Source organism: Parasteatoda tepidariorum, chromosome 10 (assembly GCF_982258835.1).
Source record: "Parasteatoda tepidariorum strain Cologne lab strain chromosome 10, Ptep-v5.0, whole genome shotgun sequence".
Taxonomy (NCBI): Eukaryota; Metazoa; Arthropoda; class Arachnida; order Araneae; family Theridiidae; genus Parasteatoda; species Parasteatoda tepidariorum.
The window spans coordinates 52,259,439-52,277,859 of record NC_141764.1 but is presented as its reverse complement, the minus strand read 5'-3'; the positions used below and the strand labels follow the sequence as shown (position 1 = coordinate 52,277,859).

Below are 18,421 nucleotides of genomic sequence, written 5' to 3'. Positions count from 1 at the left end.
ATGACAAAGATCCTATACTTTTTAATATCAAATTACTAATTTGACAGAACTTAAGAAAATTTACAAGAATGACTGACTAATGCTGAGAAAAGTCGTTCAGACATGCATGTGCTTAGTAAAGAATAAAGTTGCGAGTTATCTGAAAAAAATCGTTTTCATAAAAAGTGGGACAAATTTCCTAAAACCTGGTCAACTATATCTAAAATGTCACCAGAGTTAATGACAGTGCCGTAAAATATTAGTAAGACTAACTTCCTTTGCTCTTTTATGGAATCTAAAACCCCGAAAGTTATAAATCACCTACTTTTAGAGTTTCTAATTAAGACTAATAACAAAATCGATACCAGAAACTTTAATTTGCAAATATATCTTCGAGCCTAGAATTACAAAATTTCTCGGCATTTAATAGGTATTCCTTTTGGTCTGAAATTACGAAGATTCTGAGCAATTAAGAAAATTTGTATAAGAATTACGAACTTTTTGTTAATTATCTTTTTCTTTTTAGTATATTTTATTTACAGGGAGTTCAAAATTAGACTGACGGTTTTTAAAACTTTATTCTAGAAAAGGATTAAAAACTTTACAAACAAATATATGGGACAAGACATGAAGTTTCCTCTCAATCTATTTTAGTTCGAAAAGTTTTCAACAGATGGCTCTGCATCTAGTAAACCTGTAAATCAAAGAAACACAAATGAAAATCTTCAATTTTTCGAATTCTTCCAATATATAAAAAACTTATCACGATATTTTTGAAATGTCCACTATCTGCGTCAGCCATAATCCTATTCCGTAATCGGAGTGTCAAGTTTTTTACATCAAAACACAACGAAGGAAATGATATAAGGAACTTAAAGCGCCATCTGTTAGAAAATTTTAACTGAATTAAGGAACACTGAGGGAAAAAATTATGATTTTGTCATACGAGTCTTATAACAAAGTTGTTTTTTAATCTTAACTGTTATTAATAGCCGCCAATATAACTTAAGACACCTCATGAAAAAAAAACTACATTATACTAACATAATTATAAAATATTATAACTGCAAGAGCTTTATTTTATTTATATTTTAGCACATTAAATAATATATAACACACATATGAAAGAGTTCATTCTTTGGCTAGTCGACATAAGTTTCTATGATGCGTTTTGCCAAAAATGTCGTCAAACATAAAAAATTATTAACACCATACTAGCGAAATTTAGCACTGAATTTTTATATCAACTCAACCGTTCATTGATCAAAAGACTGTTGAAGTTTAGCAAGTAAGTCTTGATGATACCTAAGAATAAAAGCTTTTAATCTAGATATTTATATAGATTTTTGGTCCTTAAGCAGCACATTAAATGTATAATTAAATTTGTATAAGTCACAAATCCCGTCCTTCAAGCAGTTAATTCGAAACATATATAAAGTTGCTATATTCAATCTCAATCTATTTTCAATCTCAATCTATTTTCAATCTCAATCTATTTTCAATCTCAATCTCAAAGCTCCATAATCTCAAGGCACAGTAGTGATCATTCCTGAAATACTCTTTCCTTCTGCTTAGGAACTGAGTTATTTATTCCAAATGAGTTTTAATATCTGTTACAAAGAAATCAACTCACTAAAAATGATTGCACTACCATATAAAAAATTATAAAACAAAGCTTTTAGAATGACCAGTTGCGCAAACAGCGGGCTGCTCTGTAAAAACAAAAGAAACAGACGCCTGTACAGCAAAAATTTCAACTAAAATAGTCTGAAGGCAGCAGAGAGAAATCTTTATATTTTCTAGTCAGTCGCGACATCTGTTGATGAACTTTTAAAGTACTTTTTAAAATGTACTTTCAAAATCAGCTCATTAAAGCAGGAAGCATCAGGTTGTACATTTCTATCTTCTTACTTTTTTCTTAAACAGATTTTTAAAATCATCTGTTATTTTAAGAACAACCAATATCTTTAAGAATATCTAACTTGAACCTTGTCTGGTAGACATGAATTTTATAAAATAGAGGCACCCTAGTGATCTTTCATCAGTTTTTATTTTGTTTTATGAATAACAGACTTAATTTTAAAAAACATGAGTTGATTCCATGCTTGACGCTATCTAGTCGATTCCATTTCTTATTTATTATTCAATCCATTCGAAAATTATCTGTAAACGTAGTGGTTTATCATTCTTCCCCTTCCCTGAAACGAAAATTTTTTTTTCTACGTCTAAAACCGTTGTATCTATAGACAGGGAGCCACAAAATCTATTTTATTTCCTAAAATATTCCGAAATGGCATCGATTGTATATACCTCTTATGTGTTATGCAAATTTAAATTTTTCCGAATTGCTACTAGCCTATATTGCGATCACTTAAAAAACAAAACTAAAAGATAAGGCATTTTATAGCATTTTCAAACATCATCTGTAGCTGAAAGTATTTTTATGGCTTGTCTGAGGATGCGAATCTGTTGTTATTTTAGAGAAATTGAAAACAAAACGAGAAAAAATTGTTTCCTACAATATGTTGAAGATATGCAGATAAATATTTTTCTTTTCTTTTTTTTTCCCTCTTCTCAATTCCCTTTAAGCTTAATATATTTTTTAATTTTGTGCTGTACTTACTTGTTTTGAAGTTTATTTCAGTTTATATTCAATTTAAATACTTTTATTTTAATTTTCTTTTCATGCATTTAAAAAAAAACTTACAACTTCAAGCAAGGTACTATTATAAAAGTCTATCTCGTAAAAAATAATAATTATAAAAATTATATATTTTTTGTCCCGTAGTGGACTGATCGTTAAGACACGGTTCCCAGCAGATCACCGAAGTCAAGCATCAATGGCTGCGGTCAGTGTGCGGGTGGGTGACCACTTAGATCAGCCTGCGTAGGAACCGAGGGTGTGCGGTTTTGGTCCTCGTTAAACTGTTCTACAGTAAAGTGCTCGACTTCGCGTGCAGGTCGTCGGGCTACCGAAGCGGGGGTGCCATCCCCTCCGCAGAGGATCAAAATTGTGATGGCATGTCTTCGGATCATCCTCAGGGATGTTTCCCAGACCGTCGCCAATAGCCCATTGTGCAGCTCTAGTGCGACGTAAATGAACAACAACTATATATTTCCTTCTTTTGAAGCAAACAGAAACTATATTTTCATCTGTAACTTTAACAAATTTCTCGTAGTTTTGGATAAATCAAAAAACAAAAAAACAAAAAGAAGTTCTTTGTAATATGACGCTTATAAAAATGGCGGCCTATCTGACAAATGTTTTTGTCATTCAAACCTCTTGGAACTTTTTTTTTTTTTAGTTTCTATTATGAATTAATTTAGTAGTAATCTAATAGCATGCTGTGCTCAGAATGTTTGGAAGTTTATTTCATTCTTTACCTTTTAAGAAACTGTTTCAGAGATGTCTAAATAAGATTAGAAGCTGGCATCTAACGTCATTTATCTGTCCACTAGCAATCTGTCTATGATTAATGAGTTACAGATGTCAAGCAATAGAAATAACTTAACGTTTTGATTGTGGTGTGAATATGAATAGCTTAACAGAAATTGTGCAAATGACAATTGATTGATTTATTCTGCTCAGTGATCTAGTTCAGCTTCTGACTTGGACATCTATTCATTAGATAGCTGTGCCTTCTGCTCGCTGCAACAACTGCTATGTAATTATGTTTTTGTTTTGCTTCGCAGCAAAATATAATACACCAAGCACTCAAAACAAAATTCATTACGCTGCATTCACTTGCATTGGTTTTAATTATATTGTGAAAACATTAAAATGAGCTGATTAAAAATTTTGTCAAGCCCTTAAACTCAAACAAAGAACTTTCATTTTAATAAAAAGCAAGCATTAGTATGGATGGGTGGTCTAATGTAAACAATAACAAGCGTCCTTAAAGCGGAAGAAATTTAGAAAATTTCCGGTGTATCCCTCCGCTTATGTTATGACTACGAGGTGATGTGTGAACAAGCCTAATATTCTATGCAGTTTTGTTATTGTAATTTGGGTTCAAATCTAAACATAATTGTACCATTCATAAGAGCTTTCAGAAATGTATTGATTCTCAGAGGTCGTAAGGCCAAAAAAATTTTTGGAAAGTTAATATCTCATTGTGAATAATTCCTAAGATTTGCCATGTTTTGTATTCCATCCCTTATTTGGCTACATTTGAATAAAATGTCGCCAAAAATAGCTTAAAAATATCTTTTTAAGTTAGCCCAATTAGAAAATATTCTAATGATTATAATATTAATATGATAATGCTGAAGTTTAAAGGCTGAAAGAAAGAACTCGGTACATGTGAAATACTGCAAAAAATATGATGCAATAATATGATGGCGCGCTTTTTCAATCTGTGGAGTAAAAATATATCGGAAGCAGTAACCCCGAAGTCTTGAAAGAGTAATTTTACCACTAGCGCCACCACCCTTAGCTTTACACGATCACCCATCCATATAGAACACTAATAATAACACATTTTACCTAGTGCTATCATTTAAGTTAAGATCAAAATTTACACTGGAGCACTAAATGGGGATTATCCTCTGTTTTCATTGTAAATTGTGCAGAAACATTGACACTTTTGATACTTATAGCAACACAAAAACAAATCAAATCAGAAAAAAATACGGTTTATAAAACCCTTAATCTGTTTAATTTTAATTAACAAGGACAAATTTTTTTTTCAAATATATCATGAAAAAACGTCGGTCTGCTTTATGAATCTTTCTTCATTTTTTTTATTTTGTTGAGTATTTTATTAACTTAACACAAGGTGGTAGTAATCAAATTAAAAATGAAGCCAAATAATTTTGTTATCAATTTATTTTGGAACGGAGCTACAATATGTAGGCTTATATTTTACTCGCCTGTGTTTATTTCACACTAAAAATATATATTGATGTGCTAAGGACTTATTTAGGGAACTCTTCCGCTGAACCTTCCAGGCATCTGCGGACTTGTCGGAATAGAAGGAGCGGGTTGGAATGAAGTTCTCCTGCTTTTGGTGCCAAATCACCTTGGCGTCAATAAAGTTTCATGGTCTTCTCTTTTTTTCGAGCTCGTGTTTTTTTCTCCCAACTTTCTAACGATTCTAATTACGGCTACTTTTACATATTTGTTTCACCTATTCATTCGCCAGAAGAAATGCACTCATTATTCGCACACTGTAACGTTCCTCATCTATGAAAAAGTGAACCCTTCCGCTGAAATTTCCAACGGGATGGAATGAAGCTTGGCCAAACAACCTTGGCTCTTTGTTTGCAAGGAATGAAGTTGCTTGTTTTTTGTGCCAAGGATGCTTCACCTTAAACTCATTTTAAGGACCATTCTCACTGCCTGTAAACTACATTAGAGGAAAATATTTACCCTGGATTCAGGCTCTCGCTCATGAGGGAGGAAAGTCGCAAACAGTGAGAATGGGCCTTTAGATATAACGCATATGAATAATCCGCTCACGCGGAAAATATTTCCGCAGTAGTAAAAAGGAAATGAACTGAAGAAAAATACAATTTCTGAAGTCTATTTTCTATTAAACGTTTTATTTCATTTGTATTGAAAAAACTCAACTAGTTTGACTTTCTAAACATAGATACGAGAAAAGTATAACTTTTTGAACGAAACCTGAAGCAAGCGTGTCAATCTAACAAATCGTTTCAACGGTATAAAAATCAACCCTGCCTAAAGTGTTTGTCATCTGCTTTGATTTTCGGTCAATTTTCGGTGTAGAATTTATATCAAGACTTGTCATGTTAATTCGATAAATGAAATTTTTTACAATGGTTAGTAATGTCTTATACTTGATTGTGGTATCTACGATTTCTGTTCTTTTAATCATACTCAGTATATTTGTATCTTACTGTCACTTGATTTTTCACACCCTGAGCTGTTCCTTACAATAATTCTAATTACAACTTCATAGCAAAAAGAAAGTAATTGGTACACACTCTAGTTTTTAGCTTTTAATTATGTATCATTACATTAGCTAATGTCAAGTTAATTATCAAATTGCTGTTTTTGTCCAAATGCTGCTACTTTTACTGAGATAATACCTGAGCCATTTCTGAATCTGGAAAGATTTTCATTTTGGTATCTGTGCAAAGATAAACTCTTAATTTTGGCTACAATCAGGCAGATGCATGCGAGAAACTAAACAAAAAATGTCAAAGTATGAGGTATACTTAAAATATGACACTCTTAGCCACCCTTTAATTTACTGTATGTATTAATTTTAAAATTATTCTTAGTATAGCTATCAGACATTTTCATTTTGTGATTTAGAAATTTCGGTTGGCGTGTACAGGTATCAGTATATAACAATCCCCTAGGAATATATTGTGTATTATTCTATATTAGTCATTAACTGGGTTTGGCTGGGAGTAGCTACAAGTTGGTCCCTTTCTGTAATGCGTTTTTTTAGTTTCCTGATGGCTGCTGCCCAGAAGTTGCCAAGATATGGCTCCAAAACAGTTGTCTTTCCTGCATTCTCAAAATGTCAAGGCAGATTTTTACAATACATAGATTATTTCGTGTAGATTAATTATTAAGCAACTTATGACCAAAAATGTATAGGTGTTGCCCTGCATTCCACTATTTTACATTGATAAATCATAGTTACCAATCTTGTCAGCAACAGCACAATTTATTTTGATAATATATTTAAAATTTACTGCACACTGACAACACTTAACAATTATAGTTAACCCTTTATGTATCAGATTCTTAAAAAAAATGCTCATCTTTTTAAGTTCGTCACTTTAAACACTAATTAATACAAAAAAATTACATATAATTAAAAATTTATTGAAAAAAAAAATAGTTGCATTTCGCTAACAATGTTAAAAATGGCCCAACAGTGATAGTTTCATTTATGCTCTTTGAAAAATGACATAAAGATTAAAAAATTTCAGTTTTAATAATAATCCTGAAACAAAAATGTGCTATTTTGTTAGCAACAAATTGAACTTCAATTCTAAAAATCGAGTAATGCTACAGGATTGCAGAAATTGTCCTTCAAAAGTGTTAGGAAAATTCTATATGTTTTTCTTTGTCTCTATTGCAAATATGTAATACAGTGACATAAGGGGTAAATTGTTGATTTTTTAATAATAAAAAAAAATGCTTAAACTGGTTATAATATTTTATTTATAATTTACAGGAAAATATATATTTGAATTATAATTTAAGGAAATTTATCTTGGAAGTGTGTACTCACATGCAATAGATATCTGTCATATTTGTTGCTTTAGAAGTAAAAATTAATATTTCAAAACTATAATATATTTGTATAATAATCGGTTAGGTAATGACCAAATTAGTTATAACACCTTTCTTGGAAGATGGCTATGGTTGAGGCTCAAAGAGCTTAAAATAGTTTTAAAAAAATTAAACTCTGTAAAAAAAGTTTGTTTTTCATTTCCCCCCCCCCCTATTTTTTAAGCTGAAGGTAGAGATAACCTCGACCTCTCCCCCCATCCTAAACAATACTTTTGTTGGATCTAGGTCTTGAAAGTCACAAGGAAATGGTGACAAGTATAACATAAAATTTAGTTTTTGACCAACTTTTTTATTGTTTTTTAGATGTTGAATTTAAATAATGTCATTCATTTTAAGGCGGCTCATATGCAAAGCTTAAAGTAATGGTGGTCGATGAGTCGAGAATTTCTAAAATTGGACTTAAATTAAATAAATAAACAGTGGTTTAACAAAATGTTTTATTTGATATAAAAAAAATTTAATGTTTTGTATAACCTCAAATTTAAGAACTTTTTTTTCTAATTTTGCTCAGACACTTTGTAAAGGAAGCATTATAGGCGTGGAAACTAAAAAGTCACTGACAATTTTGGTAACCACAGATTTAAGACATTTTTTTTTTTTCTTATTTTGCTAAGACACTTTGTAAATGAAGCATTGTAGGGGTTAGAATTAAGATGTCACTGACCAGTGACTAAAATATTTTGCCTGTCCATATGCATTTCCATTGGCATGTTTATGTGTCTCTTTTTTTTATGGAAAAAAAGAATGCAAAATATGTTAATTGCTCAAGATTATGAGGAAATATGTTATTCTGCAACAAAAACATGAAGCCTAAAATCAATTAACTAAAATAGCCTTTATAATCCCTTTACTGAACTAGGAGTTACTGGTACTGACTTCTGAAAATTATTTTATGGATGTCCCTTTCAAATTGTAGTCATTTTTAATCCTGTATTGCATGAGCATACTTCGTTTTAATTTCTTATCTTTTTTAAAAAAATAACTCTGATGTTCTTAAGCAAAGAATTATGTAGTCTTTTTGTTTTTATTAATTACTTGTATCTTAATTTTTCAGTCTTCTGAAGAGCTTTTAACGTCACTAGAAGTCCTTATTCATGAATTTTATAACATTTCTACAACAAATGAAAGGAAAAGACAAATAGGTACTATTCTAACATTTAAAAATGTATTATTGCAAAATATTTATTATTTGTATTTAATAAATTAATATTAATCTATAAACTAATAATAGTAACAATTAATAAAGTTGTTGCTAATATAGTTTTCTTTTACTGAGTTACCATTTTGTCAAAAATAATTTTTCTTTATTGTCCATGCAAGAGAAAATTTATCAATAACATAATATGCTGTTATATTTTTATGTAAATCGAATTTTAATTAAAGATTTATCAGCAAACAATTACCCTTATAAAGTGTATCTCTTGAAAAGGGACATTTGTTAAAATGTGCTTTTTTTAAATTTATTTAAAAACATGTACAGTACAGAACCCGTTATCCGGAAATCAGAAAACCAAAAAACCGGAATGAAATTCAATAAATTCTGCGGTCATTTTTTTTTTTTTTTAATGTTTTTTTCCTCATAAGATTTTAAGATTTTTCTTTCTTTTTTAAAAGATGTTTACCTTACCATCATTTTGGAAATAATCATTAGTGTATTACTTCATCGTTTTTTCTTCTTTTTAAGATTATTTCCAAATTTTTTTTTTTTTAGTTGGGTTTAACAATAAAAACGGCTTTTTGTAGCAATTCAGAAAACCGGAAAAATCACTTATCTGGAATAGTGATGGTCCCGATCGTTCCGGATAATCAGTTCCCTACTGTAGTATAACATAATAGTAATTCTGTATTAAACTAAACTCACCGTTTGGGTCATTGTTTATCTGAACATGTTTTGCTTTAAAGATTTGCTTGTTTTAATGAAGTAATTTTTCATAACTATAAACTTACTGATTTCTTTGGTTTGCAGAAGAAATTTTAGAAAATTTTAAAAATCAACCAGAATGTTGGAAACACTGCTTAAGTTTCTTGTCTAATACTTCCAATGAATTTGTGATGATGTATTGTTTGACTGTTTTGGAGGTATGCAACAAAGCTTCATATAATATGAATTCAACTTACAAGTATTTTAATTATAATTTTTATCTATATGTTTATTAATACAATAATTTTATATTTCAGTATGTTATAAATAAGTTGTGGATTAGGATGCCAGGACCAGATAAGGCAGAGTTAAGAACAAAACTCAATAGCTTTATGATTAACCATCACCTGAAAGTACCGAATTATATCACTAATAAATTAGGAAAATTGATTGTAGATATTGGTAGGCATGATTGGCCTCATTTCTATCCTGATTTTTATATGAATATTCATCAGGTAAGATTAAATCAACGTTATTTTATGCAATGTAATATTTTTAATGAAGAAAATTTTGATTGTTGTAGGTAATAAAATCAATATTGTTATTTGCCTCTTCAATATTTATTTTTACTTACAGCTTGCACAGTCAAGTGAAACTGCACCTCTAGGTTTAATGTTAATAATAACATCTTTTGAAGAATTTACAAGTCCTCGTGAAGATGTTGCTGTTACACGTAAAGCAGAATTACACAGATTGATGTTAGACCAAGTTCCTGTAGTATTAAATATTTTAGCAGGTTATTGCTTATCTTTAAATTTGTTTTTGTTTTTTTGTTTTTTTTCCTTATTTTCTTGTGACTGAAACCAAACCTCTATTTGATATATGTGTTTGATTTAATTATGTGTAATTGTTGTCTACACCATATTAAATCAGGGTGGCCACCCACCTGGAAAACCTGGAATTATCAGGGAATTTTTTTTATACTGGAAAAAACCTGGAAATATCAGGGAAATTTGGATAAAAACCTGGAAAAATCAGGGAATTTTAAAGAAAAGCTGGAAATTTTTTCTTTGATAATTTTTTTAATTTCACTAATTTAAATTATTTACTAATTTTCTTAATTTAAATTATTTCATCCATTATAGCCACTTTTTTTTAATGGAAATGTATCGCCAAACAGTTGAAATATCATAAACTTAGCGATACTTTGCTTGCATCAAAATTTGCTCTATTACGGCTCTGTTAAACTAGAATGCCACATAAAATTCTCCCACGGTTGCTAAAGGAATGCAGAAACCTTTGACCGCTATGGAAATGTACAATTTAGTAAAGATTCTGGTGGAGGTGGAAAAAGGGATTAGGATATTAGCTTCTGTTTTTAAATTCTGTCCTTGGACTTATTTTTAAAAAATGTTTTTTTAAGAACCAACTATATATTAATATTTCATTTTACTCTTTTGTAGATCAATATATGATCTTTGATTCAAAATTTTGTACCAAAACATTTGAAAAAGAAATAAAAAATCTTACCAAATTGTCAAAATAAATTATTTTTTTCAAGATATGTTAAAAAAAATAACATTTTGAATAAAATATTTTATAATGTAGACACTTTTCTAGTACACATCCTACACTTTATAAGAAAAAAGAAACAAAAACCTGGAAATTTTAAGATTTTTATCTGGAAAAATCAGGGAAATTTGAAATCTGATTTGAGTGGTCACCCTGTAAATTAAACTTATAAATCAATGAAATGAATAGAAAAATCATAAATTTTGCGGCCACTTTAATTAAAAATATAAAATTTAATTTGACAATTGCGCTACTAAAAAGTTTAAAAGCGTGCTATTTAAACTCCTTGAAGCAGCTGTTAAACAACAAAAGTGGTTAGTTTATAATTTTTTATACACAAAATATTATTCTTATTTTCAGGACATCTAGATGCAGTGTTAGAAAAGCACAGTCATTTGGTAACTGCTACACCACCTCCATCGCCAACTCACTACCAAAATAATAGTCATGAAAGTCTTTTCAGCACATCACCATTGCATACTGGTATGGTAACACTCTTTAATATTTACTGACCAAATAAAATTTATTATTGTGTAGATTTCTAAACCGTGTACTTATTTAAATTCTTATAATATTCTATCAGGTTATAAACAAAACTTTTTTGGAAATACAGTAAGAGACTCCTTTTCTATCAGTTACTCATTTCTTAAATAATTCTCTAATTTAAAAATTTTCTACTAAATGATTTAGTTGTATAGCGTTTGTATTTTGATTGAAAAGTTATTAATTTATTTAAATACTATATTTTCCATAAGTGAACTGTATGATCGCTAAAGGGAAAAGATTAGGCTAGTGAAATTTCTCAAAATTTTCAGGCATTTTTGAGCCATAAGTTTGATCAAGTATAGAAGTGTTCACATTTCAGTCATGAGACCTATTGCAATTTTTATCCTTATTGTTGAGTTATAATATTAGGGCGAGAAAAAATTAAAATAAACCATTCCTACAATGAAAGTTTTAAAGTTAGATTGTATCAATAGAAACATCATAAGCTGGGTAAATTATATTGCTGTGGTAGGAAAAAAAACTATTGAGTTTTCGGTCATTACAAACATTATGGTGAAAGATTACTATTTGTACAGTAGGCTCCTGACTATCCAATCTAATGTGGAGGAATAGGCAGAATAACAAAATAGTTGAATATGGTGAAGTTCTACCTCCTACCACCTCTTCCATAGAATTAAAAACAAATGTTACATATTTTAAGTAATTGATTAATACGAAAATACTCAATCTTTTTTATTTATTTATTTTTTAAATGAACTGCATAAATGGGAAAAGTTATGACCAGAAAGAGTCAATGTGTACTGATAAATGGTGCCATTCTTCAGTCTTGAGAACTGAAAACGATCTTGTAAAAAACTCAGTTGACTTAATTCCCTTAAACCTTTTCCAATTATTTTTATTAATTAAATTTATTTTTTCCCATAAAATTGTGCCAAACCTTTTCTGTTAAAAATGAAAATAAATAATTTTAATAAAAACATTATTTTTTATATTTATTGTGAAATGATCAAGTAGTGATGTCACATCACAATGAAAGAATGGAATTAATCGAACTTCAACATCTTCTTGTGTAATCAAAATATGTACTATTGTTAAATATAAATACGTCCTAACATTTTGAAATACTAACCAAAGTTAAATTACGATTATTTAAACAAAATACATAGAGTGCTAGGACAAATAAATAGTGGTCTGCTGAAAAATAAATGGAGAAATGATAGGCTTTAGAAAAAAGTTTGGTTTATATCAGCGATTAGTGTGAAAAGGTATTCAAAGCTATCTGCTGTTTTTATTTTGTTTGTTGTATAAAATAAGGAAAAATATTGTTTTATTTTTTTTAAGAAAAATAAAAAAAATCATTGGTTTAATTATATATATGAGCCATTATGATGGAAAGATATATTTTGGAGTAAGATAGCTATAAAATTCTAGTGAACAATGTTAGACTGTGTTAATTGGTAGAAAAAATAAGTTCGGTCTTTAAATTCTTTTAAGAGTGACACCCATACAGTCTATCTCTTTAACATTCTTGTTTCTTCCACCTTCCTCAATGAGTTTTAACGAAAAGCTGATTCCATTATTCCCTACTTTTACTAGGCTGGATAATATAGAGATCATAAGCCTGCTGTATATTTAAAAAATATTGTAACTAAGTTATGTTTTTTCTGATACCTAAATAAATGTTTCTGTTTATATGTGTCTGTCATGGATCTCCCTAATTTGATTTTTTTTAAAATTTCAATTATTCAGTCTTACTAATTATCAACTGTCTTTTTATTTGAACCCATTTAGGTAGCATATTGAGTGGAATGTTTAAGTCTACAAGCAAAAATCCATTCCAGTCCATGCCTCCGTTAGACGATGAATCTCACCAGCTCAGTGTATTAGCCTTGAAATGTCTTGCCCAGTTGTTGAGTTGGATACCGCTTTCTTCTTACATTACTTCATCACTGCTAACAACGGTTTTTCATTTTGCTAGTTTCGGCTGTCACCCTGAACCTGTAAGCATTGATGTATGTTTTTGGTTCCTCTTGGCGGACATGTTCTGGGATCTATCCTATATTTTTTTTTCACTCTCATAATTTAACACTTTCATTTTCTAGCTAAACTTTTCATGCATGTTTACTCTTGTATGCAATTGCATGGTCAAACATTGTCCTGAAACACTTTCACTAATTTAAAAAATTTATTAAATAAGCATGTGTGTTTATTAATTGTAAGATGTCACAAAAATAATGTCAGAACTTGACAGTTCGGAGATAGTTTATTAGTTATCAGTAAATTATTATTGTTGAAGCTATTTTTATATTGATTGTTTTTGCTTGTGTGTTGCTATTTGAATCTAAAAAGTATGTTAATATCTAATGTACGATAATTTTAAATATATTAAGGAAATTATACATTAGGGGAAATGCTTTAATTGCTTAAATGGGAATTTAAACATATCAGCATCATTCAGCTGCAATTCATTAATTATTTTATTTTTTGCATCCTTATTATTATAATAAAAGCTCAGAAGGGCAATTTTTACTTCTTGGATTTTTAACATTTACTGTAAAATAGAGATTATATTGGGCAACTACAAATTCTAAACAACTTTAATGTTACACGAATTCTTGATAAAAATTTGGTCAATTTACCCCTTAAAAGTAAAAGCTGTTTTTTTTATTTGTTTTTGAAATTGATAGTTTAAAGTAGCGGTGCGGTTCCCAAATGGTTTTCGGCGGAATCCCAGGATTCCGTGGAATAGTTAAGTTATAAATAGGTTCCAAGAGTTTTGGCATTTGTTTTAACCAGTAAACTTTAATTATAGTTAGATCTAATCAATAATTGATTATTTATTTGATATTTTGGTTGCCCTTGTGAAATTATTTCAAGTAAAATGTCATTGAAAAAGAAATGGGTGTTTTTTTTAATAAATATTATTTTTCTATTAGCAATATATTGATTAAATTATGAAAAGATCATGCATTTATAAAACTTTTGTTATTTCCCATTTGCAATTTTTTTTATTTACCTTATCCGTGAAGTTGAGGCTCCATCGAAAGAAGATTAATAATTACGAGTTCAATTTCCGAAAAATATTGGGAACATCTGATGTAAAATAAGATAAAGGTTTGACAGGCTTTTTTGTTCTAAAAACAAATGACCAAATAATATAAATTTTTTTTCCTAATGAGTTTTAAAGTATAAATGCAAAAGAAGTGGAACATTTAGTATAAATTAAAACTTTATTAAATGAGAAAATATAATACATGTTGCATTGATAAATGAGGAAAAAAATTGTAAACTTAACTATTGTAAACTTAAATTTTCTTACAAGTGATTTTTGCTCCTGTGGGCTTGAATAGGTTTTTTTGCCCTATTTCTATGAAAATATAATGGCATATACTTGAATTTGTTTATTGGTTTTATATGAGGTTTTTTAAAGTTTTGATTGATTAAATGACAACTTTTAGTAAAAATAATAAGGTAAAAAGGTGTTTTCATATCAATATTACTATTTTATCAAAAACTAAAGAGGAAAATTTAATTTACCCAACCTGTTCAACTGACAAATATATTCAAAAAAGAGTTTTAAGTTATGAACCATGCATCTGCAACTTACTATTCTATGTATACAGTAAAACCTGTTTGAGAATTTTGACAGAAAGGACAGATAAAACTTCTTAGACAGTAAAACTGTTTTAGCTGATAGGCTTAAGTTATAAATATGTATAAGATTAAATCTCATAAGTTCTTATTTTTCAAATAATAATATGTACACATAGAATTACTTCATAAAATTTAACTTAGATATTTTCAGACTGAAACATTGATAAAAAAATTAAAAAAAGTATATATTAAGACTAACTTTCCTAAATGTTTTTGATTTTTTCATGCAATTGCAGGATGTTCTTCTTCAAAAGTTACATCAATATGTTTAGAGTATTAGATTTTTACTGAAATTAAAATATATTTGATCATAGACAAACTTTACATTGGGATATACAGTCAATTCGCTATAACTCGAAGTACGATAACTCGATTATTACTATAACTCGATTTTTTTATGAGGTCCCGACCCTTTTATCTTCAATTTCATGTTAATTATTCTCGATTACTCGAATTTTACTCCCTTTAACTCGATTTTTTTTTTTTTATCTTTTAAAGCAAGAAAAAAAACCTAGAAGCTGATATCTTGCCCCTTCCTTTGCAACGCACACACAATGTCTTTCGCACTCTTCATGGAGAAGATAAAGCTGTCTCTCTTGAAGTATGTGAACAGTGGTTAAGTGAAACGTTACCAAATTTACTTCAAGGATACAGTTAAAATTATGTTTTCAATATTGATGAAATGGGTTTATTTTTTAAATGTCTTCCAAATAAGACTATGATGTTTAAGGATGAAAGCTGCTCAGGGGGTAAAATGAGCAAGGAACGTTTGACTGTCCTAGTTGGAGGAAATGCGTCTGGGACAGAGAAATTGACCTTACTTGTTATCGAAAAAAAAAGCGAAATCCCTGATGTTTCAAGAATGTTAAAACGTATCCTTTGGATTACAAGTCTAACAAAAAGTTTTGGATGACATCAGTTTTATTCGAAGACTATGTAAGAAAATTGGATCGGAAATTATTCGCTAAAAAAAGAAAAGTGATACTCTTATGGATAAATGCACAGCACATAGTGATCAACCTAATTTGAAAGCAGTAAACTTGCAGTTTCTCCCGCCAAACACAACAGCAAAGTTGCAGCCGATGGACCAGGGTATCATAAAGTGCTTCAAACAGTCTTATCGTAAATGGCTTGTCAGAAAAATGATTAATAAGCATTAATGAAATAATCCGACAATATTTTGAAAGTCCAAAACCGAAACTAACGGTAAGTCGAACTTCCGATATGGCGAAGTTTTTCGTCAGTCCTATCAGATTCGAGTTATCGCGAATTCACTGTATATTATGTTATTAATATTATAGAATTTACATTCGTGTGAAAATTAAAATTTTTATATAATTTACTATAATTGAAAAGTAAATCTTCGATATATATGATGCATACATCAAGCTGCCCACTTGAATTCATATTCAGCTTTTGAACAACTGCAGCAATAGTTATGAAAGGGGTTATCTAGATGAAGTAACTATGCACTACAAGATAAGAAGATCAACTACACAACCCTGTGGAAAATTAGATATTATTAGTTCTTAGATTAGTAAAAGATATTAGATATTAATTCTTAGAAAAGAATGTTTAAAACCTGCTTTTTACAAATTCCTACATATTATCATGACTAAGCAATCTTAGAAGGAAGAAAAAAAAAGCACTACTATTTATCTCAGAATTTGTTCATTTTCGATGTTCGAAGTGCAAGAGAAATTTATACTCCGAAAGTAAATGTATATTATGAAAAATAGTTTTTTGATAATGGTTTCATCACAGAAGGGATGTTTCCTAGACCAATGCCAATAGCCTTTTGTACAGCTCTAGTGTGACATAAATAAGTATTCATCACGAGGAATGAGATTGTAAACACACAAATGTGCTCTTTCTAAATCTTAATGTACACAAGTTATATATTTGCAATAAATTAATGGTGCTCTTCTACTTAGTCTATTGAACTTTTTCCTTCTTTCTTGCTGCTTTGAAGGAAGGTATAATTACTCCACAGTTTACCTATCACCAGGTGACTCACTAAATAGTGCAGCAAAAGTTGAAGAGGTTTTGCTACAAGCTTAAGTGGGTATTGACATTGTGTGTTAAAAGTAAAATTTGCATGTGTCAATACTAGAGAAATAAATGTGACTTGGAGAAAAGAAAAATTTTATCAGTGTCAACTGAGTTCAATACACAGTTTTAGCTACACAAAAAAAATTTTATTAAAACTTAACTTTCATTCAGAATCAAAAATCTAACTAAAAAGCTTTAGCAAAAAGAAATGTGCAGTTAATTATTTCGTAACTTTTTTTGCTAATAAGATAGACAAACATAAAGATAATTTAACAAGTTTAAAAGAGTAATCTTGTAACTGTGATGTAACTTCACAGTCAGAACTCTTTTTTTTTTCCCCTTTGCATTTTGGGTTTACTTTTTAACAAAAAGCACTCAAAGAACTGCAGGCAAAGAAAAACCTGTAACGCAAAACTTTTCATTGTGTATTCCGTATTTCTTTTTTTATTATTATTATTAAATTGCAGACTCTAATTAATTGAATTAAAACTGAGATTTTAAATGAAATTTCTGAAAATCTGAGTTTTTGAATCATTAAATGATTCAATAGCAAAATTTCAAAAAATGCAATTTGTGAGATGTCAAAACATTTAAGTCACCTGAACTATTTATTTTTACCTCTTTTTAGTTTGTTATTGATATTGATGGTGAAAAAAAAAAGATAACTTTCATCAATGTTTTCTATATTTTTACTTACTTATCATTGTTTTCTGCAATTGCGGGTTTTCAAGTGCATGAAAAATATTTCAAGTAGGAGACAAAATTAGATTCAAAATGCAAAAAGGAAATTGATTGATTTAATATTGTAACGAATATTAAATGTCATCATTAAAACTATAAGAAATCATTAAATATTTTTATCTTGGAAAAATTAAATAATAAAATACATGGCCAAACCATTTATTTGTAATATTCAATTCAACCAAAAATATTTGATTAACAAAAGCAAACCTTACTCTTTTGCAAGAGTTATCTTAATTGAATGGACCAAATACTTTTCATAAGTTAGGCGTGTAATGTGTCAAATAAGTTTGATGTAATAATAGGACTATAATTTGATTATGAGTTCACAGAAATGATTTTAGAAGAGAGACAAAGGAAATGTGTGCTAAATTTATGGTGTTACTTTTTTTTTTCTTAAAAAAACATTAATGAAGTTTTGTTTTACTATATGAAATATGCCAATTGGAAATACACATTTTAATTCTATCTTGGAAAGTTGATTAGTTGAACCTCCTAATATTTAAATAATGTTTTTTGTGGGATTGTTAAGACTATCTTTAAAATATTACTTAATTTTTCTGTTATTTTATGTTAAAATTATTTTTCCCTTTTTTTTTCAGTTGGTATGAAAAAAAAATTCTTTTTGGTTTTTAGGGACGACAAGTTCTAGCAACAAGTTCTGACCATTTCGCACATTTGACTTACCTCTACATTTTCATTTAATTTTCTTTAATAATAATACCGAAGTTAAACTGAATTCATATTAATATACACCTATATCTACTAATATTCCT

The 18,421-nt window shown here is 29.1% G+C and overlaps 1 protein-coding gene across 2 annotated transcripts in view; it reads left to right on the top strand.

The window, feature by feature from the left end:
• The first annotated feature begins 5,528 nt into the window (after nt 1-5,528).
• The window catches only part of ebo (exportin ellipsoid body open), a 37,452-nt gene continuing 24,559 nt past the window's right edge, over nt 5,529-18,421 (top strand). The window contains exons 1-7 of one of the 2 annotated variants that reach the window (XM_016062290.4): nt 5,529-5,763; nt 8,313-8,400; nt 9,225-9,337; nt 9,437-9,634; nt 9,756-9,915; nt 11,052-11,174; nt 12,990-13,210. In XM_016062290.4, the coding sequence (XP_015917776.2) occupies nt 5,746-5,763; nt 8,313-8,400; nt 9,225-9,337; nt 9,437-9,634; nt 9,756-9,915; nt 11,052-11,174; nt 12,990-13,210 (921 nt within the window). In that variant the 5' untranslated portion in view covers nt 5,529-5,745. The remainder of the gene's footprint in view (nt 5,764-8,312; nt 8,401-9,224; nt 9,338-9,436; nt 9,635-9,755; nt 9,916-11,051; nt 11,175-12,989; nt 13,211-18,421) is intronic. The other variant, XM_016062291.4, reaches the window with a different exon arrangement.